Here is a 22,935-nt window from a genome sequence, read left to right on the forward strand (position 1 = left end):
AGAGATCTTAAATTAATAAGCACTAGAGAAATTAATAAAACTTGTGTTTATAAATAGAAACATATACTACCTCCAGACATGCCATTTTTTAGTTTACTTACTGTGATCCCCAAATGTCAAGGAAAGGATTGCCATCTCCAGAAAAAGTAAAGCTCAGCAGAGCAACAGAAGTCACAAGTAGACAGTCTTTAAACCACAAGGCTGCTACTGTTCAGAAGTCTAAACTGTTTCAATTTTTACTGTTTTTATTAAAATCAGGTTATGCACATACTGCAATTTACTAAATAAAATCTTAAGAAACCCAAAAGAAAAAAGAATTTAGTAATCATTGGCAGTACTACATACAGGAACAATCTATTAATATCAGCATAGCATGCAACACTAAGCTTACTGTTAGAGTATTTCTTTCCTGATATTACAATTCAGTCTGTATTTCCTTATATTTAAGGCACGTTTGCTTTGTTCCTCCTCTGTAAAGTACCCTCTGTAAGTCTTCTATGTTTAGATTTCTATCTAGGGTTATTTCCACCCCCGTGTCTCCATCAAAAGTATTTCTAGACAAGACTGTTGCTTTCCAAATACATGCACCTGTGCATTTTGAAAAACAGCAAAATATTATTACGTTCAACTTTCAAGTAAGTCAGAACGACCAGCGCATACTGGACACAGTAAAGGCACAACATTGCTCAAAACTGTGTAATGATTCTCAGCCTACTGCGTGGAGGAGAGACGAAGAATAAAATAGTGTCCTTAAAGAAAGCTAAACATAGGGTAAAAAAGAAAGTAATTTTAACCGCTTCCTAAATTCCTCAAAGCAGCCAGATGATAAAAGCAGCTCCAAATCTACTAAACAACAGCAAAATACACACTGCAGATGTATCTATCAGGAGCTTACCTCCAATACATCTATGGAAAAACATACACTCTCACAAAATATTCAGGGTTTTTGGGGGAAGGTTGTGGTTGTTGTTTTTTTGACCCAGATGGGCCCAAATGATCCAGCCCTGTCCCTGTCTCACTGCATAGTTAACATACAGAGGTGTTCAAACCATAAAAAAGATAAATTATTTACCAGTCCATAACACACCAAAGTTCCTTCATATTGTTTTGAAGAATGGTTCCAGTAAGACCTATGCGAACATTGCATTTTAATGACTTCATGGTTTGAGTTATTTGAGCCTTCGGATTCTTGATTCTATGTGCTTCATCCACTATCACAGCAGACCATTCTACACTGCAGATCAACAAGAAATATTGTATTAACTGAAAACTACTTATCCCATCATCCCACATACACATACAAAGTGAAGTCAGTCACACACGTAGCCAGCCGTGATTATTGTAAGACTTTTTGTAAAACTTTTTGGCTTTCCCATTTTACACTGTATTATGTGACTCAGTTTCTTTATATTCTGTTTGTTTAGTAAATTCAGTTGCCATAGTTGAGTATAATACCTAAACTATACAGACAAATAAACAAACTACTGTTAAATGTATCAAGTGTTTTCTGTGAAGAATGCAGCTTTCAATCTCTGAAGCACTCAATCCAGCACATCTCACCAGCACTAAACCCACTCATAAGTTAGAAAAATTAAATAAATCTGACGGTATACTATTGAACATGCTTAAAAATGCTTCATTTTTCCAACAAAAGCTATCCAGTGTAACAAGAAGCAGACTGAAAGCATTTCAATCTGCATGGTTTCCTACGTGAAAGCACTACTCAACTTTAATATCAATATGATACCAATATGGCAGAGGAGTTTTAATATTTTGTGATTTTGTGACTAGGAGGAACATACCTAGAAGCAGGGACAGAAAGATATTTTGCAGTCAGTTCAAGCATAAAACTTGGAGGTAGAATGACTTGTACACTGTGATACTAATTTAAGTCATTAAGTTGCTACAAAGAGATTTATTAACTTTATGAGATCACTTTTTATATATATATATATATATATAAATGAATACTTCAGAAAAGAAATCATGCTCACTTTGATCATACTCCGAGCAGCAAAAAAGCTGAAACAGACATGTTTAGAAGGAAACTTCTCTCCTGAGCAGGCTGCATTTAGTTAACTAATCTCAAGGCTGCTCTTGCGACGTTTTTGTTGCCTGCTAAATATTCATTCATATCTGAGTTCCTTACATTCCTAAAAATCTGCTAAAAATTGGAGTTCCTGAAAGAAGCCTAACAGATGACCATATGCTAGCTCCTGCAACTTAATCTCTCATTAGGCTGATTCACACGCATAACTGAGTCTATGTATTCTTGTTAGTGATAATTAAAGACCAGTTTTTGAGGCCAATCCATCATTCTAGCTAAGCAAGACACATCGCTTCTTCCAGCGCTAAGATCATGGGCCCATCCAGTCACACGCTCTGCAGAAAGAGTTTGGTACATCTGTGTGCTGAAGCAGTCAGTCACACACCAGATCTGCTCTGCACATACACCTATTTCCTGACCACCGTCTATTCAATGACCAAGCCTGAAGAGATCCTCAGGAAGACAACAGCAAGAATCAGGGCACCAGTAACACAATTCCTTTAGTCTTGTACTATCTGCACTTCTTTTTCAGACCTGAGCACAGACAGAGCTGGACATCCGGTTGTTTTGGTGATGGCTGTCCAGAACACCACAACACTCGCTGGAGCCTGGACCTTTCCCAACACCTAAAAGGACAAGATCTGCAGAGCCACTGACAACACCCAGCTGCAAAGGGCAGGCTGCTACTACCAGCTAGTCACACAACTTGTACCCTAGTTCCAAGATGACAGAAGGAAAGAGGACCACTAGGATCAGATGAGAGCCTAAGTACTCCTAAACATACACAAAGGAAATGCAACACTCCTAGTCTGAAAATGCTGACAGTTGTGGAGAAAATAAAGTAGGACTTCTAATACAATCTGCTGTCAGAAAGACCTTGATTCTGCTAAGTCCATCAGTTACTTAAAAAGACACACACAGACACATATACACATCCTATACCTCCAAATTTTTAGGACTCAAGAATTTCATCAAGCTGGTAAAAAGTGCAAATAACAAGGAAAATAGCTTTTGAGCAATTGCTAAAAATTCCAGATCGTTTTCTCCTTACACAGTACTGAATGACAGAAATATCTTCCGCATACTTCTAGCTATCACTGGTTTTCAGGCAGGCAATTCCTGGATCTTTTAGAGAACACTTCATGAATAAGCTGACAGCAAAAACTAGCTTTATGAAAACTGTTCAAACTTCTCCCAAGCATCTCACTACAAAGCCAGTAGAAGGTAAACTCTCCAAAGACCATTAAATGGGATTCTCCTCTTCCACACAATGAGTCATTGGATTTAACAATAAATACATTACACAGAAAAAACAAGCACTTGCAAAGAACAATGCAAACTCACACAGTTAAAATTCTGCATGTAGAAGAACACATTAAAATCATTACCTGTTAAACTCGTCCAAATACAGGCGAAGCATCTCGTATGTTGTAAGGGCAACTTCATATTTCCCTTGCTTGATGCGACTCAGGTCGTCATCCTTTTTACTGCCATGTAAGACAGAGACCTTAAAGTACCCCCACGTGTCTAACTCATCCTTCCAATTGTACAGCACCGAAAGGGGGGCCACTATGAGGAAAGTCTGAAAACAAACAGCTGTTATAGTATTGTTGGAAAAATTACAACATAGCACTTTCTCAATAATGAAAGTCAAAATCTTGAGATTTATTTTACTGCTTTATAGTTTGAATTAACTCTGTCACTTCAAAGTGTTGTATAGAAGATATCTGAAGAGTCAATATAAATTCAAAAATAAACCAGTGTACTCAGATTATGTAAATAATACAGAAGAAAAATACTGTAATACTACAAAAGATATCAAAGTAGTGCTACTTACTCAAATTATTCTCTAACAACTGCACTAAGACATGAGACACTATCACTTTGCTTTATTATAGCATCTATATTTGTGTATCATAAAACGTTTTACAGATGGAGAAAACAAAAGGATGAAGAGTGTGAGCAGCTTCCTTCAAAGCTTCCTATAAGACTAGTCAATACAAGACTTCAAAACAGAAATACTGAAAAGGGCTTAATAATTTAAGACAGCTTGTACAACTCATTTAATCATAGAATAATAAAGTAAATTAGGTGGGAAGGGATCTCCTGATGTTTCTAGTCCAACTTTCTGGTCAAAGCACCAGCAACACTGAATTCGTACATTTAGGGCTTTTCCTACTCAGCCATTCAAACCCCCAAGAATGGCGTGGTCCACAACCTCTCCCTGTGAACTATTCCAACACTTCATTAATTGTGAAACTAAAATTCTTCTTCCCTTATTCCAAGACAGAAGCATTCTTGTTCTTTTCACATGAAGCACTATCCCTTCACCTCTTCTTCTCTGCCTATCTTTCACAAGGAACCTGTATCCATTATTCACAGAGCTAACGTTATATGAATCATTCTGCCAGTTAAATATTCCAATTATTCCAATAAAATTAAAAAAGCAATGGAAAACAGCAATTGCATGGGTCCTGTGATGAGTAAAATTAAAATGATCTTCAGATTTCCCTCATTCACACGAAATCATAGAACCACAGAATGGTTTGGGTTGGAAAGGACCTTAAAGATCATCTAGTTCCAAACCCTCTGCCGTGGGCAGAGACACCTTCCACTAGATCAGGTTGCTCAAAGCCTCATCCAGCCTGGCCTTGAATACTTCCAAGGATGGGGCATCTACAACTCCTTTGGGCAACCTGTTCCAGTGCCTCACCATCCTCATTTTAAAATTTCTTCCTTATATTTAATCTAAGTCTGCCCTCTTTCAATTTAAAGCCGTTGCCCCTTGTCCTATCACTACACGGCCTTGTAAAAAGTCCCTCTCCAGCTTTCCTGTAAGCCCCCTTTAGGTACTGGAAGGCTGCTAGAAGATCACCCCGGAGCCTTCTTTTCTCCACTAAGATCATGGAGCAGATACTCCTGCTAGAACTTTTATATGTATCCCTATTTGCTGTATTCGATCATCTAGATGATTGGTCAGTCTTAATTCTGACATTATGACAGTCATTCAAGAGGTCACAAGAATATTAGCAATACATTTTCCAAACATGTGCATTTGCCGTAATTATTTAAATATGATGTTAATATATAAGCACACACTTTTCGTACTTTAGAAACAATATCACACAAAAGTGTAATTTTCTATTCACTGACAAGGGCTTTTCAAAGTACTCTAGCCACTAATCTCATCCAGATATTTCCTAATGTTTTGTGTTAGTGCAGATTAACAGTATTAACCGATCAGACAATAACAGCTAGATAATGCACTACGATAATCTAGAAAACTGGAGGTTCCCCTAACAGTACCAGGAAGGCCCTGAACTCCTAATCTACCTAAGAAGCTGAATATTAAAAATTAATATAGAGAAACTCCTAAAGCAAACAAACAAAAAGATTCAAGTATTGCCTTTACCAAAATCCTTAAGCTTGTATCACTAAAAGCTGTACCTTCTTGCGGTTAGACTTTGATTCTTTTTTCATTGTCCTCAGTAAAAATTCTGGCATATTATTTTCAATATCTTCACGTGTTCCCTTTTTGTGCAACACTGCAGCCAAAAATGAAATCACCTTGAGAAAGGAAACAATTCTCAGTGATTATGTACAAAAATGCAAACAGAAAGTTAGTTAGTGTCACTGAAAATACATATTTAGGACAAAATTCTGGAGAGGATTTAGAAAAGGGGTTTGGGGGGATGAGGGTTTTTTTGGTTTGGGGTTTTGTTTGTTTGTTTTGAATCAGCATGTTTTTAAAATGAAAACCCCTTCCCTGGGAGTATTCTGAATTCATCATAAAAGCAATTAATTGCTCCATTTTACTCTTTTGCTCTCTAAGCAGAGAAGTCCCAAAAGTACATAGAGATTATGAATGAACCAGCAAAAACTAGAGATGAGGTGTGCCTTGCATTCTGTGTCATCTTCAGGAGGACACTTGAATCTTGGATGAGAAAACAGATAAAGAGATACTTAAAACATTACTTCTGCAAAAGGAAGAAGAGGTTTACACTAGAGGTCAGATTTTTTACTAATACGTTGTTTTCTGTATGTTCCATTCCTTCCAATTCAAGTTACTATCTTCAAAAACAGTTTTTTCTGTTGTGTGGGATCCATACTCTCTCATCTGTCCCAAACCAGTCAAGGTGATTTCCGTTTAATTATAAGAAGACACTTATTATCATAATACAGCACACTGGGGACAAACATCCCAGCACGGGCTATTCCGAGCTGCTCCCATGGATATCCAAAACAGGAAGAAGGCACAGAACATTCAAATCCATAAAATCCCCTTGGTATCCATGGGGCTAAGCAGCAGCAAGAACAGATGCATCATCAGAGAGGTGCTCTTTTGAAAATTCAACAGGCCCCCTTTACTCTGAGCAACCAGCTCCAGCCTTCCTTTTGCAGCTGGTACACAGTTGCTCATAGCAGGAGAGAGGTAAATCTATCATCTGTTGATTTCCAAAAAAAACGAAATTTGCACAGCTTTCTCCCTCTGATGACACAGCGAAAAGAACCAGCCAGGAGTGCAGAAAGGCAGGAAAAATACCTGAGAAGAGTAAAGGCAGATGAGCAGAAGAGAGAGGAAACCCATTCACACATGGGACTGCAGGGTGGGAAAGAGATACGTAGAAGAAAACCAAACATTGTTATACATAATATTTCATATAAACTGAGGCTAAAAAGAACTGCAAGTTTGCACATGCTGTTTGACTTTAGGAGGGGTTTTTTTGTATCTTTTCAAGAATAAGAATAAAATTCAACTGAACATAAAATCTCCATGTGTCTTCCACATCCTCCATTTTTGGAAGAATTATGCATCACAAATTTGTTAACAATAACAAAAGACTGTAAAAGGGCAACTCTGCTGAGATACCTTTGGCTCTTCCACATAAAGCAGGAAGCAACCTAAAGGCCTTAATAGGAAACTTTAATGTCCCACAATCACATTAAGATACAACATTACTCTACTTGTCTCCAAGTCTTCAACTTCAGCTTGAAATAAAAGAGCCAGTCAGGCCATTTAAGCAAAAATCAGTTCGGAAGCACAAAGAATTTTAAAATGCAGAAGTTTTCTAGAAAAGTCTTTATCTCATAAATCAACCTGTAATTCAGAAACAAGAAGGTTCAGCCAACTGACAAAGATAAGACAAATTTTCTATAAGACTAGATCAGTCACTGGCTCCTTGATGAATTTTAATTAATATTTATTCTTTCAAAGATACGCATCTTTTCTAAACAAGTGAAATCCTCTTACTTCATATCCACTGAACTGCCTTTCCCATTTGAAAACCATAAACACTGAGGTTTATGGATATTCTTCAAAACTTCTACTTTTCTTCTGCAAACTTAATACAGTGATTAAAAGAAATAACCATCGGACATAAATTCCACACAAGAACACACCGTCACTGTGTGAGAAACATGGCCAGGTGTGGTGGGTTAGGCCGCTCCAGCAACTATACCCTACACAGTCCCCTCTCACCTTCCCTCACCCCAGGGATGAGGGAGAGAATCAAAAAGGAAAAAGAAAAGAGACCCAAGGGTTGAGATAAGAACAATTTACTACTACCGCTACCTATATATATATATATATACACACATAGATATGTACAAGGATAAACATATGCAAACGAGTGATGTACGGTGTAATTGCTCACCACCCCTTGACTGAGGCCCGTCTCGTTACGAAGCTGCAATCCCGAAACAGATAAAACTCGATACCACGATCCTGGACAAACGGGAGGCCCCGAGACAGAGAGCAAGAGAGAGAGAAAACACTCCGAGAGCCTGAGAGTCCCGGAAGGGCAAAAGCCCTTCTTTCCAGCTGACCCTCACTTTTACACTAGGCATGACGCTGCATGATATGGAATACGAATTGGCCAGTTTGGCTCTCCATTTTAAGTTCAGGTACAAATTGTAAGGAGAGTCATGGACCCCTTGTCCCGGTTATGCTCCCCCCTTATCCTGTGGTGCTCCTGCACACTGGCAAGAACACAGCAAGCTGAAAAAGTCCTTGAGACCTCAGTGTCAACTATAAACACCAGTGCGCTATCAGCATTCTTCTCAGAGCGAGCCTCTGAGTAAAACCAAAACACGGAGCTCTTCCAGCTGCTAAAAAGAGGAGCTAACTCTGTCTCAGCTAAAACCAGGACACCAGGTAACTAGAGAATCAGTTCTGAGATTCAAAAAACACAAGAGATGGAAGCAAGACAACTCCATTTTTCCCCCTAGTTTACTGCTACTTTATATAGACAGCCCTTGCTGTATTAAATCAGGTATTTGCAGTTCTAAGCAGAAACAAACTTCCACAACTACCGAGTTCTTAAACTGCCACGGACAAAAAACATGGCCAAGCTTAGGCAAAACACAAAGTACATGGATGTGGTTTAGTTTTAATAACCATCTGTTAACAGATCAGCAGCAGCCACCCAAATCCATGATGCACATCTAAATGCTCTATTCAGAGAAGTTTTGCCAGTTCACTTTACTCGCTCCTCTTGTCAAGTCTGCTACAGAACAATACTTCTTTGTGCTGATGGGTGTCCATCAACAGTCTCCCAAATAGAAGGGCAACAGATGCTACAGCCAGAATGTGTCAGGAAAGGAATGACCTTGCATTTGGCACACGAAGGGAGAAAAGAGAGAGAGACAGAGACGAGCCACTGTACGACTCAAGCTGCTAGCTTAAAACCAGACAGATTAAAGACAATTTTCAAACAGAAAAACACCCTAATTTTAGTAAAATAAATAAACCGTTTGGGCCGCACTGATTCAAAGCACAATGGGAAAATCCAGCTATACTTTGTCCTTTCATCAACTCAAGCTGGATTTCTGAAAGAGTGGTAAAAATAACATGGAACATCTAAGGACTTTTTCCAGAGATAGGAGTAAACGTGTCTAATCCTTCTTGTTCCTAGTACAGTGAAACTATTGGTTTCCACAGAAAAAAAGGAAAAAGGTATTTGAAGAGCTACAGTCAGGCAAGAGGTGTAAGTAGTTTTAGCATACTCCACTGGAAATTACTTCCACAATGCACAGATAGCAATCCTCCAAGTGCATTCAACATAACATGAACACTAACACTTTAACCACCGTATCTGCCTGTGCTTACACTGAAAGGGGCCACATCCAGTTTTGCAGCCTGTCAGAAGTGAATCTTAAGCACAGCAATGGATCCTAGCTCTAAGTGCTGTCCTGGACGGTCTCATCCTACCTCCTCCACCTCCAAAACAGAAAAGGAAGGTTAAGCTTCACTGAGGGGTGTTTTCTTGAACATGCTATTTTTAAAAAAGATTTACATCCCACAGAAAACACACTGCCAAAAAAATTATATATTCTCCCAAGGTAACAATCAAAAAGAATACCTGTATTGTCTTTCCAAGGCCCATATCATCTCCAAGAATACATCCCCTTTTATTAGCATAGTGGCTGTACAGAAATTGGGCTCCTTCCCTTTGATAATCACGCAGGTATCTGTTAATTGTATATGGGATAACATCACCATTGTCAGATAATTTAAAAGCAACTGCAGGAGATGGGAGAGTTCGGTCGGAAAAATAAGGCTTTTCCAGATCACCATCATCAAATATCAAGCTTTTCCAGGGTCCTCTACTGGCTTCGACTCTGCGAAGTTTAGTTATCAGTATTTTTCTTTCTTCGGACTCCAAGAATGAAACAAGAGCAAATGATTTTCCATTCTCGTCCTTTTCAATAGAGGATACTGTTCCTTCATGAAGTTTCCCATTTTCAAGACAAGGGGCAAGGCATTTCTCCCCAATATGCCAATTACCTATAAAAAAAACAAACAAGCATACATAGTGATAAACTGGTCAAATGTATGAAGTATTTCATTCTGTCACACTAACAAAACACTGGATATCAATTTATTTGACAAAATGCATACAACTTAAGATAAAAGACTTTACTGATGGTAGCACTAGAATTAGGATACTGAGTACTGCTTAGAACCAAATCCTGAGCTAGATATTACATTATAATTTGCTGAAGGGCTGCTATTTTATAAAGATCTGAAAGTCTAAAGGAAAAACTCTCACGTAAAAGCCATATTCTGACATATTAAGTTCACAGTGGCTTCACACAGGCAAACACCGTCATGCTGATGCCCACAGGTTTAGTATCCAATTAACAGACCACATCAGCTGGTCAAAAAGGCTTTCTATATCAGATACACTTCTGATCTACCTGAATCCAGTACTGCAGTGCCAGTAAATTGTTTTACAAATATAATAGCATAGGAAAACATAACCTTTCTCCTAACATAGGCTGGAACAGGTGAAAAACCCTTATGTTTAAAAACAACGGAAGTGTGCTTTAAGAAAATTTAGTATCATATCATTTGCCTATATTGTTCAAAGTGGCTGATTACTCAGCAAACTGCTTACATAGCTGTCCAGTCTGGAACTGTTAAAGTCTATTCCTCTGTGTGATCTCACCACGGCCTTAATACAGCACACAAAATATTAACACCAGAGATGACTGAACTGCTTCATTCCCAGCTATCTCAGTTTTACATTGCCTGCACAAAGATAATTTTTTATGTAGTATGTGTGCTGCTAACACAGAAAGAGGAAGATAAGAACAGCAGTTCATGAGAGTCGAAAGAATCCACATCATTCTGACAAGGAAAACCCCAACAAAACATCTCTATCAGAAAAAACAAGGTCTTCATTCTTCATTGTAAAAAGAAAGACCTAGTAAATAACAGCCACACACAAAAGTCTTCCAAACCTGAGCTGTGGAAGTGTTGGCCTTTTGTCTTTGTGGAAACAATTTCCAACCTTCCCCTGCTAAGCCACCCCAAAATAAAGAACTTTCATTGTTTCTTATCTATTTGTTGGAACACGTTCTGCTACTTCTGAGAAAGTCATTAGCAGCAGCAGCAAGAGACACCTAAGGCTATATGGGAAGGAGCAAGACAGAGACAACTTTGCACCAGAGTTAAGTATTCGTACTTCACAACTATGATCAGTGACAGTACACCTTTCTGGGTGCATCAACCCAGTCACTGCACAGAGGTAAGGGAAAGAAAAGAGGAAGTTCTGGAGGCAAGAAACTCCACCTTCCCCAATTTTTATGCGTCAGTGCAAAAAAATCATGGAGAAGACAGGTGGTTCTCACTAGTTCCTGACGTCATGCAAGTGTATGCTTACAGGATTATTCTCCACAACATATCAGTTAGATCAGTGACAATTACAATTCATTTTTAAAAACTAGTTAAATTACGTGCATTAAAAGAAAACAAAGACAACCATGTAGCCTACTATTGTGCAACCAGCAGTGGCCATAACTTGACAACCAGGTAACAATAATAATAGCACATGCGTACAGAATACCGCTCTTCTAAAATTCTTTGTCCTTAAAGTTTTCCTCCTTTAGCTATAGAGATTTCCTGGGCCAGGTGTGGTTTGTCTATTTAGCAAAGCCCAGTGGACCCCTCTCTTTCAAGTAGCTCCATTCCACCTTCAACACATGCAGATTTCCTGCATTCAGTGTCTTCTGACTATGAATTTCACGGGTCTGCTCTCTAACACCTGAGAAGCTTTAGCCTGCTGTGAACTTGGATCCCACAACCTAAACTGATGGCCCACTATCTCTTATGCTAACAAGATCATAAACCATGACCTCTCTGTTAGACTCATCATTCTGCAGATCTTTTTCATAACGCCCCCCATCATCCTTGATGAGTCCAAACCCCACACCCTGTGATCTGTATGTAAGCTGCTCCAGAGCACCTTCAGCCATTCCCCTTGACCTTCTCAAACGCTTGAGGCTCAAACATATCTTTTTGAGGCAAAGATGAAGCACAAACACCATATTTACAAATCATACACAACTAATGTCTTTAAGGGATTTGTACTGTCTCTCATACATGCTCAATTCTGTGAAAAAAAGCGTGTGCATGAACTCGTAGTAGCATCTACGTGTTTCAGTAATTTCTCAAAATCAAGACTGAAAAAATGAAACCAGCTATACAGAGCACACTTAAATATGCAAAACAAAGTTTAAAATAAGAGAGGGCAGTTCCGTAACTACTTTCTTTTACAGTAATATCTGAAATGTTCAGTAATATCTGAACATTTATTAGTTTAAACACTCTCAAGTTGAAACTATGACTGAAGATGACAGTGCCTTTGTTTTTAACTAAGCATTTACTTGAGTTTAATGAGTTGCATATGACTTGTCAGAATTAGGATTCCAGGTGCAAAGTGGAATAAATCGCACTGGACAACAGTTTCAGTTGCTGCAAACTGCAAACCTAGTGAGAAACAAGGAACAGAATAAAAAAAAAGGGAAAGAAAAGCAAAGCAATGGTATCAAGGACACCAATGTTTCAAAACCCCAGAAAATAATGCTCTACAAGCCAAAGCAAGAATTACTACTTTAACTAGTCTGATTCACTAACTTCTCAGGGTTTGAAGCAAAACTACGATTTATGTAGGGTACTATCTTTAAAAATGAAGAAAATTATCTGTATGTCTTCCTAGCATGGGTACAACACACATGCCATCAATGAAGAACGCTGGCATTTAAGAAGCCTGCCTATACTTACCCTTTCTATCAAAGCTGAAAAAAATGTGCCATTATATATATTGACTGTACTAAATCACGCTGCTACTGGCCTACTGTCACACACCAGCTCATTTCGACAACTACTGCTCTACAAAAAAAAAAAAATCCAACAACAAAAAAACAATCAACAATACCATGAATGCTTTCTAACTATTGAGGTTTGACCACTAAACGTAGAGTGCAAAGGGTTTTTACACTCCAATGACTGTAAAAGCAAAATTCAAGGATACTACAAAGTAAACGCATTGCCCTTCTTAAAACGTAAAGCTTAACTACCCAGTTGTTAAACAGTAGAGGCTAAAAAATCCCAAAACATTGTCTTCCAAGAGATGTTTAGAGTTCATCTAACCACATTTCCACTTCTCCCACGAACCAAACTCAAACGTTTCTGATAAACGGAACGTCTTTTAAAAGAGTTTTCTCACTGAATACTTCTAAAACATGGACACCACCGTACTTTTTACACTCAAACCCCTCAGCTCCACTGTCCGGCAAGGCCTCGCAGCACTGTGCCACACAGATGTGCACACAGACGTGCACGCAAGGCGCTCCCACCCTGGACTACAAACTACCTCCTAATTTCCACACCTGCTCTCATCTACCAGTTGGGCAAATGTCAATAAGAGCCTGAACACCGCTCTGGAAAGACACACGGAAGATGCTTACCTGGGACATCATCACACATTTTAACTTTTGGCCGCGCAAAGCCCAGCGGAGCCCGCGGGCAGAGGCACCCGGGGGCAGCGAGGACCAGGCGCCGGCCGGGCCCGCCGCTCCGCGGGCCGACCGCCACAGGAGAGGCTAACGGGCCGGTCTAGCGCCCGCACCCCTTCGCTTCAGGCCGCACGCTGCCCGGGCAAGGCACAACGGGCGAGAGGATGAGGAGGGCCGAGGGTCACCGAGCAGTCAGCTGGCGGGCACCTCACGGCGCCTCAGGGGGGAAACCGCCGCTTGCCCCTTCATCTCCGCACCACTGCCGGCCCCGACAACGGCCCGGCGCTCCCCCCCACCCCGACCGGGGCGGCCCTCCCCCTCCGCTAGGGCACTAGCAGGCGCCGTGCCCGGGGACGGGGGCGAGGAGCCCCTCCGCCGCCGCGCTCGCCCCGCCCCGTCGCCGCAACCCCGGCCACAGCCGGGGCGCGGAGATGGCGGCCGGGGGGAGGGGGGTGGTATCGCGAGAGGAGCGGCGCGGCGGGACGTCGTTCTTAAAGGAGCCGGAGGTGCGGGGGGAGGACCGGAAACTATCGCGAGGTTTGCTGGTGTGTCGGGAGAGGCGGGCAGGGAGGGGTTTGGGCGCGCGGCCGCGTGGCGGGAAGTCGTGTGGGTAACGCGCGGGGTCGGTCGCGGTCACGGTCCCGGTCCCGGTCCCGGTCCCGGTCCCGCCCGGCGCCTCCGGTGTGGCGAAGGTTTCTCGGGCAGCCGGTGTCTGCGGTGCCGCGGCCCGTAGGTGCCGGTGGGGCGAGTGCCCTGGAGAGCCCGGAGCGGGGCCGGAAGGAGGGCGGGGCTAGCGAGGTTGCCGCATATCTCAGTAGCGATTTAAGGGAATGGTACATGAAGGACGTGAGATCCCAGATCCTTGCTATTGCTTGGACAAAATACTTTAACAAGCATTTAATAAATAGTGCGATACTAAGGAGCTTCACTTAAGAAAACTAAGAGAGTGTAGGTAGTTCTACAAGATCTAAAGCAGCTTACGCAGGAGGCATCAGTTTGGGATGAATCTGTCATTGCTTCAAATTATCTGATAACGTCAGTCATTTTAAAGACAAGTTTGAGGAGACATTAAGCATTTGGGAAGAAAACCCTCTTTTTTGGCATGTACAGTAAAATGTACGTAAGATGACATGCAATGAAGATGGATAGTTAGACTGGGTAATCGAAATTCTGTGTCCTGCAGTGTTTTCAGAAGCAAGGCAAGGCAATAAATTTTCAATACGTGGGTCTACGTGCTGTTCCTGTATGCAGCTGACATGTCTGCAGTTACCTGCCTGCTCCAAGAGTAACGAAGGCTTATGCAACCTGGAACAATGTTAAGTTGATTCTTTAAGTCGTGTGTTATTACGCAGAATTTTGTTCTGTTGAAAGATACATGATTTTTGATTAGCCAGTTATATTAGAGTAATGAGAGAATAGTAGGCATGAAAGCCTGCAACAATAAACTACATGAATATCAGGCACCACGTATGTTGGGTAAGGTTGTTAAAAAAAAAAAAAGTAACACAAAACAAATAAATTGCTTTGTTTTAAAAATACACATCTAGTCATGCACTTAACTGCATTCGTTCCAAAGGATTGTGACAGGAACGATATCATCATAAAACCAAAGCTGAAAACAGGATGACATTTCAGATTTTTAAAATTTGGCAAAATAAACACAATGTAACTTTACCATGACCTCAGATACTTAATACACCTCAACCCCCAGAGCATCTCAGAAAAATCGGTGAGAAGATAGGCTCTGATTCTATGGTGAGCTTTTGAACTGGATCACGTTTGAAGCTGAATGTGTGTTCATGCCACAGGTGTTTATTTGAGGAATAGTATGTTGTATTTGATTCTTTCCGAGATATTTGTGCTTAGTAAGGACTCTCTTTGTGCAGAGTGCAGCAGTTATTTTATAGTCACAAATACAATATTAGAACTTCACAATAGAAGGAAATAAGAAACAGATTAAACTCTTGCTTAAACACTTCAACAGGCAGTAAAATTCTGCCTCCACTCCAAGAATCCCATTCTGTTTTTTTGTCTGTGGTAAGACCTCAGTGGCTTAGCTGGAAACAGAATTGTGCCTGAAAGTTGCACCTGGAGATGAAGCCGCAATAGGTAGTCCAAGGGTCATCAAAAGAGACTTCAGGGCCTTGGGAGGGTTGGTAAGGGTATCTGGAGCACAGGTTATTTCTTCCTCTCTCTTTCCAGTTCTGGGAAGAAATGGACCTGCCAAGTCTATTAATACATGGTTCTGTGGCTGGTGTCACTGCCACAATTCTGGGTCTTTCAATAATGGGATGGCCTACACAGCACCAGATGGGATTCAGTTTTCCCAAAGGGGCAAGAGGGTCCTTGTTCCTGAACTAGTGGGGCTCACTGATAGAGTTTTAAATTAGACTTGAAGGGGGTGACAAGCTGAGAGCACCTGAGGAGCAGCAGAAAGGAATTCCAGCCAGTAAGTCAGATTCATCGGGGACTCAACTTAAATGTCGCTGTGCAAACACACTTAGTATGGGAGATTATCAAGAAGGAGTTAGAGGTGTGTTCACACCTGTCTTATTGGCATCACAGAGACATAGTGGGATGAATCCTATGACTGGAGTGTTGGAATGGGAGGATGCAGGCTCAGGGAGAGACAGGCAGGGGAGATGAAGAGGAGACATTACTCTCTATATCAAGGACCAGCTGGAGTGCATGGACCTCTGCCTGGGGATGGGTGAGGAGCTTATGGGTCAGCATTAAAGAAAGAGCAGAGACAGGTGACATTATAGTGGGGGTCTGCTACAGGCCACCTTACCAGGAAGACTGAGCAGATGAGGCCCTCTATAGACATATAGGAGCAGCCTCATGTTCACGAGCCATGGTCCTCATAAGGGATTTGGACCACCCCTATATCTGTTGGGTGGACAACACAGCAGGGCATAGGCAATCCAGGAGGTTGCTGGAATGTTGATGATAACTTCCTTCTCCAAATGACAGAGGAGCCGAGGAGGAGAGGTGCTATGCTATGCTGGACCTCTCACCAACAAGAAGGGCCTGGTGGGGAAGGTGAAGCTCAAGAGCAGCCTTGGCTGCAGTGACCATGAAAAGGTGATGTTCCAGATCCTTAGGGTAGCGAGGACGGCACACAGCAAGCTCACTACCCTGGTCTTCAGGAGAGCTGACTTTGGCCTCTTCAGGGATCTGCTTGCTATAGTACCATGGGATGAAGAGGGGGCCCAAGAAAGCTGGATAATATTCAAGGATCACCTTGTCCAAGCTCAGGGCAGTGCATCCGAGCAAAGAGGAAATCAGGCAGAAATGCCAGGAGGCCTGCATGGACATGGAGCTTCTGGACAAACACAAACACAAAAGGGAAGCCTACAGAGTGTAGAAGCAAGGACAAGTAGCCTGGGAGGAGTACAGAGAAATTGTCTGAGCAACCAGGGATCAGGTTAGGAAAGCTAAAGATCTGATAGAATTAAATCTGGCCAGGGGCATCAAGGGCAACCAAAAAAAACTTCTGTAGATATGTCAGTGATAAAAAGACATCTGGGGAAAATGTAGGCCCTCTCCGGAAGGAAATGGGAGACCTGGCTACCCAGGATATGGAGAAGGCTGAGGTACTCAAGGATTTCTTTGCCTCAGTCTTCACTGGCAAGTGCTCCAGCTGCACAGCCCAAGTCACAGAAGGCAAAGGCAGGGACTGGGAGAATGAAGGACTGCCCACTGTAGAAGATCAGGTCTGAGACCATCTAAGGAACCTGAAGGTGTACAAGTCCATGGGACCTGATGAGGTGCATCTGTGGGTCCTGAGGGAACTGGCAGATTTGCCAGTTAGACAGTCGCTAAGCCTCTGTCCATCATATTTGAGAAGTCGTGGCAGTCTGGTGAAGTTCCTGCTGATGGGAAAAGGGGAAACATAGACCCATTTTTAGAAAGGGAAAAAAGGAAGACCCAGGGAACTACAGGCCAGTCAGTCTCACCTCTGTGCCCAGCAAGATCATGGAGCAGATCCTCCTGGAAACTATACTAGGGCACATGGAAAATAGGGAGGTGATAGTCAACATGGTTCCACTAAGGAACCTCGTGCCTGGCTAATTTGGTGGCCTTTTACGGTGGGGTTACAACGTTGGTGGATAAGGAAAGAGCAACTGACATCATCTACCTGGACTAGTGCAAAGCATTTGATGCTGTCCTGCACAACATCTTTGTCTCTAAACTGGAGAGACAGGGATTTGGCAGATGGACTACTCCGTGGATAAGGAATTGGCTGGATGGTAACACTCAAAGAGTTGAGGTCAACAGCTTGATGTCCAAATGGAAACCAGCGATGAGTGGTGTTCCTCAGGGGTCAATATTAGGGCCAGCACTGTTTAAACATCTTTGTCGGTGACATGGACAGTGGGATTGAGTGCACCCTCAGCAAGTTTGCAGGTGACACCAAGCTGCGTAAGGTTGTGGACACACTGGAGGGAAGAGATGCCATCCAGAGGGACCTTGACAGGCTGGAGAGGTGGGCCTGTGAGAACCTCGTGAAGTTCAACAAGGCCAAGTGCAAGATCCTGCACGTGGGTCGGGGCAATCCCAAGCACAGGTACAGGCTGGGCAGAGAATGGCTTGAGAGCAGCCCCAAGGAGAAGGACTTGGGAGTGCTGGTTGATGAGAAGCTCAAAATGAGCCACCAATGTGTGCGGGCAGCCCAGAAAGCCAACTGTATCCTGGGCTTCATCCAAAGAAGCATGGCCAGCAGGTCGAGGGAGGTGATTCTGCCCCTCTACTCAGCTCTCGTAAGACCCCACCTGGAATACTGCGTTCAGCTCTGGAGTCCCCAACATAAGAAGGACATGGAGCTGTTGGAGCAGGTCCAGAGGAAGGCCAGGAAGATGATCCAAGGACTGGAGCACCTCTGCTATGAAGACAGGCTGAGAGAGATGGGGCTGTTAAACCTGGAGAAGAGAAGACTCTGAGGAGACTTTCTAGCAGCCTTCCAGTACATAAAGGGGGCCTACAGGAAAGCTGGAGAGGGACTTTTTGCGAGGGCATGTAGTGGTAGATCAAGGGGTAATGGCTTTAAACTGAAAAAGGGTAGATTTAGATTAAATAATAAGGCAGAATTTCTTCACTCTGAGGGAGTTGAGACAATGAAAGAGGTTACCCAGAGAAGTTGTGGCTGCCCCATCCCTGGAAGTGTTCAAGGCCAGGTTGGATGAGGTTTTGAGCAACCTAATCTAGAGTGGAAGTGTCCCTGCCCATGGCAGGGGGTAGGAACTAGATGACCTTCGAGGTCCCTTCCAACCCAAACCGTTCTATGGTTCTATGAAAATCCCAGTCAACTCACTAGAGTCCCCATTACAGTTAGATAAATTCTTGTAGCTCTTCCCTTAAGGAGGGAGAACAAAGGGAGGAACACACCCTTAACAGGAGTAGTTGGTTAGCATGTCAACAGGTGGTTTTCCTCTTGTCATTAAAATTCCTCTCACAGGTTAGAAGATGTTTCTGTATCTTTACTCCACTTTGATAAAAAGCTAGAAAACAAGCTGGCCTATGGAGATTAGGACCAGGCCCATAATGATAGTGTTTTTAGAAGCCAGAAGATTATTTTGTTCTGTCCTGTATCTTTGAAAATTTTTTGAGTATGACAGCCCTTCTTTCAGAAAATATTTCTATCTCAAGGTAGAATTTATTTGCTAGGATGTCAAGAAGGTCTCACACCGTGTTTCTGCAGGCAAAGGTTTGTAAAACAATTTCATTTTGAAAAGCTGTTGCTTTTAGTTGGAACTAGATTATCTTTAAGGTCCATTCCAACCAGACCGTTCTGTGATTACTGAAAAGTTGAATGTATCCAAACTCCATATGAAAATTTGAACTCTGCTCATATTTGACTTAGTTTAGATTTCGTAAGAGAAGTGTTAGGCTCTGATAACAACCAAAATGAACAGGATGATGAGGATAAGCACTTTTTAAATATGTGCTATATCCCTGAAAGCATTTCGTATGTTACATTGTGGCCTTCCTGTTCACTCTTCTTTGACAGAGAGAGGAGATAAATTAACTGATGTGCATCTGAAAAGGGCAGCTTAGTTACATTTACAGCATCCTCCATGTCAGAATGTCTGAAAACAAAGCAAGCTAGTGATTCTCAGTTGCACTCAGCGTTTACGAGTCTAACTCAAGCCCTCGGAAAGTACAGGCACCTAGAATTTTTGAAAATGAAAGTCAATTGTTTAATTCTATACTGAAAGAAAGAAGAGGTGGCTCGGTTCCATGGTATTGGTTAAGCATGGCAGCATTAGAAGTGCTACAAAGGGGAAGTCGGTGATGTGATGTGTACTGAATTAGCATTTTGGAAGGCCTTTTGTCTCTCCAGCAGTTCATTTGCCACGGTATTTTACACATTACCCATTAACAGTATTCAAGAAGCTCTCAGAGTTCTTTGTGGAAATCAGACCAACGGTGCTGTGAAGTGTGTGTACACTGATGCACACCCCACAGGGATCAAAGAAGGGATGTTTGAGCCCCTGTGTGCAGCTGCAGGGCTAGAGGGCTAGTCTCTTTGGGATCACAGAGATGTGGCAAGATAGCTCACATGAGTGGAGTACTGCTGTGGACAGACATGGGCCAGGAAGAATGAGCCAGGACAGTGGGGAGCCGAATAGGCGTTTTATGTGAGAGCAGCAGGGATGCATGGAGCTCTGTCTGGTCGGTAGTGACCATGAGATGGTGGAGTCCAGGATCTTGAGAAAGGGGAGCAAGACAAATAGCAGGATCTTAACCCTGGCCTTCAGGAGATCAGACTGCCCAACCCATTAGTCTTCAACAATGAAATGACTGGCTTGGTGGACTAGGGGAAAGATGCTTATCTTCAGCATGGCTTTCACCACTTGTTCCTGTAACATCCTCTATATAGAGACTGATGAAGTATGGGCTAGATAAATGGGCAGTGAGGTGAATTGAAAACTGGCTGAACTTCAGGGCTTAAAGAATTGTTATCAGCAGCACACAGTTCATCTGCAGTCCTATTACTAGTGGAGTATTTTGGGGTCCCATACTGGAGCCAGTACTGGCTATTTCATTAATGACTTAGATGGTGGGACAGAGTGCACCCTCAGCAAGTTTACAGATGATACGCAATTGGGAGGAGTGGTTGACAGACCAGATGCTTGTGCTGCCATCCAAGAGGGACTGCGACAGGCTGGAGAAATGGGCAGGTAGGAGTCTCATTAAGTTCAGCAAAGTCCTGTGCAGCAGTATAGGCTGGAGATCAGCTACTTGGAAAGCAACTTTGCAGAAAAAGACCTGTGGCTCCTAGTGGACTGCAAGTTAGCCATGAGTCAGTGGTGCACCCCTGCAGCACAGAAGGCCAACAGTATCTTGGGCTGTGCTAGGAAGAGCATTGCCCAACACGTCAAGGGAAGTGATCTTCTGTGTTCAGCTTGAGTGAGACCACATCTGAAGTGTTGTGTTCAGTTCTTGGCTCCCCATGACAAGACAGACATGGACATACTGGAGAAAGTCCAGGACCATGAAGATGAAGAGATCGGAACATCTGACCATACAGAAAAGGCTGAGTTGGGATTTTGTAGCCTCAGGAAGAGAAGTCTCAGGGGACATCTTCTCAGTGTGCATAAGGACCTGATGGGAGGGCATAAACAAGATGGAGCCATGCTTTTCTCAGTGGTGCCCAAGGCAAGAGGCAATGAGTGCAAATTGAAACAGGAAATGCCATTTAAATATAAGGAAAAGCTCTTCAGCTGTGAGGGTGGCTGAACACTGTGACAGTTTGCTCAGGGAGGTTGTGAAGTCCCCATCCTTAGAGATACTATTCAGGACATAGGCCTGAACAACCTGCGCTAGGTGACCCTACTTTGAGGTTGGACTAGATATTCTTTAGAGCCTTCCAGCCTTTTTAGTAGGGCCTGTAGCAATAGGACAAGGGGTAATGGTTTTAAACTAAAAGAGAGTAGATTTAGGCTAGATATAAGATGTTTTTTACAGCGAGGGTAGCGAAACACTGGAACAGGTTGCCTGGAAAGGTGGTAAATGCACCATCCCTGGAAGCATTCAAGAACAGGTTGGACAGGGCTCTAAGCAACCTGATCCACTTGAAGGTGTCCCTGCTCATTGCAGGGGAATTGGACTAGATGACCTTTAAAGGTTCCTTCCAACCCAAGCTGTTCTATGATTCTAAATTCAGCCATTCTGTGATTCTTCAAAGAAGTGTGTAGGACAAACTGAGCTCTGGCTAACTGTCTATTATTTAAAAATTAAGAGCTTTAAATACCAGGCAGATTCCTTAGCCAAAGTCAAGTTTGTCCTGTAGCCCAGTCCCAAAAGACATGGCACTGATGCTTACCTAGCTATATGCATATTTCCAATTTCATCTTCCAGTTATTCTTAATGACTCGTAAGATCTTCAGGTCGTTCTTCTCCTTTATATTGTCAATTGTAAAATAAAAGCTTGAAAATCCTAACTAAGGATGCCTGGAAGTGCTGCACAACACCTGAATGTGCACGCAACACCTAAAAAATAGATAACACCTTGAAATTTAACTCAGTAAATCAGATATCCCTTGTATTGTTAACTCATTCTCAGGAAAAGTCTAGCCAGTCCTAAATCCTACTAACTCTGAGAAGCCAGAGTAGTATAATTCTTATAACCTGCTACAAAACTGTCCTTTAAAGTTTGTCTGCCAGATGATGTGTTACTGGGCTTGAATAAACCTGAGAGACTGATTCCACAAGTGTTACAAAGTATTGATTCATTTCCTCGAGTGTCTGGTTAAAGAGTGACTTGAGGAAAATATAAAGTTTTGTCCTTAAATAAATATTGTATGTAAATGGATCGTGTCAGCAACACTCAGATTTCATGATTGCCTGGAGTGGGAACTGGGTAATGAGGCTTGTCAGCTCCGTTGGATTTGCAGCAGATATTTGTGTAGAGCAGTTTTGAATGTTTCAGAAAAATATGTGAACATTTAAAAGGCTTGTGGACCAGTCTCTGTTATGTTCTGGGTCTGGTTAAAACAAATCAGCATAATTGTTCTTCAGAGGGTCTTTTATTATGTGTTACACATTTCACTTTACAAATAAAAATTATTTCAGAAATGGAAAAGAGCTTTCCATTAGTAGGAGTAGTAGTCATAGAAATGGTTTATGGGGATTACAGTTGAGTTTGCTTCCCGTAATCCCTTTTTTCCTTGAGGAAAAAATAAAAAAAAGTGTTTGCTTCCTCAGGTTTGATTTCACATTTTTGAGTTTTGATTGATGGCTAAGCACGAAGGGAAAGACTTAAAAGCACCACACACGCAGAAAGAGAGTGGAAAAAGACTAAAAATGGAAAGAGATTTTTTTTATTTTCTTTTTTGGTGTGGTAATGTGGCAAGCTGTCCTCAAGAGATAAGAAAGTCATGATTTAAAGCCTCCTAAACAGAGAAGATGCAAATGTGATCTAGTGTGAGAAGCTGGGACATGCAGCTTTCATAAATAAAATCATGAAACTTGGAATGCTCATCCCTTGTAAAGAGCCATCTGACTTCATCATCAGGTCCAACATAGCCAAAGCATCTCTAATCAAATAAAACTAGGGTCATCTTGGGAATGTGATGCCAGCT

The 22,935-nt window shown here is 42.1% G+C and overlaps 1 protein-coding gene across 2 annotated transcripts in view; it reads right to left on the bottom strand.

The window, feature by feature from the left end:
• The window catches only part of ERCC6L2 (ERCC excision repair 6 like 2), a 58,832-nt gene extending 45,450 nt beyond the window's left edge, over positions 1 to 13,382 (bottom strand). Inside the window, exons 1-5 of one of the 2 annotated variants that reach the window (XM_086629006.1) lie at positions 13,301 to 13,382; positions 9,409 to 9,833; positions 5,495 to 5,614; positions 3,436 to 3,629; positions 1,073 to 1,234 (exon numbers count right to left, since the gene is read on the bottom strand). In XM_086629006.1, coding sequence (XP_086485132.1) covers positions 1,073 to 1,234; positions 3,436 to 3,629; positions 5,495 to 5,614; positions 9,409 to 9,833; positions 13,301 to 13,319 — 920 coding nt within the window. In that variant the 5' untranslated portion in view covers positions 13,320 to 13,382. Of the gene's footprint in view, positions 1 to 1,072; positions 1,235 to 3,435; positions 3,630 to 5,494; positions 5,615 to 9,408; positions 9,834 to 13,300 lie in introns of those variants that run through there. The other variant, XM_086629007.1, reaches the window with a different exon arrangement.
• Between the last annotated feature and the right edge of the window lie 9,553 nt (positions 13,383 to 22,935).

This window comes from Tauraco erythrolophus, chromosome Z (assembly GCF_009769465.1).
Source record: "Tauraco erythrolophus isolate bTauEry1 chromosome Z, bTauEry1.pri, whole genome shotgun sequence".
In the NCBI taxonomy this organism is placed as follows: domain Eukaryota; kingdom Metazoa; phylum Chordata; class Aves; order Musophagiformes; family Musophagidae; genus Tauraco; species Tauraco erythrolophus.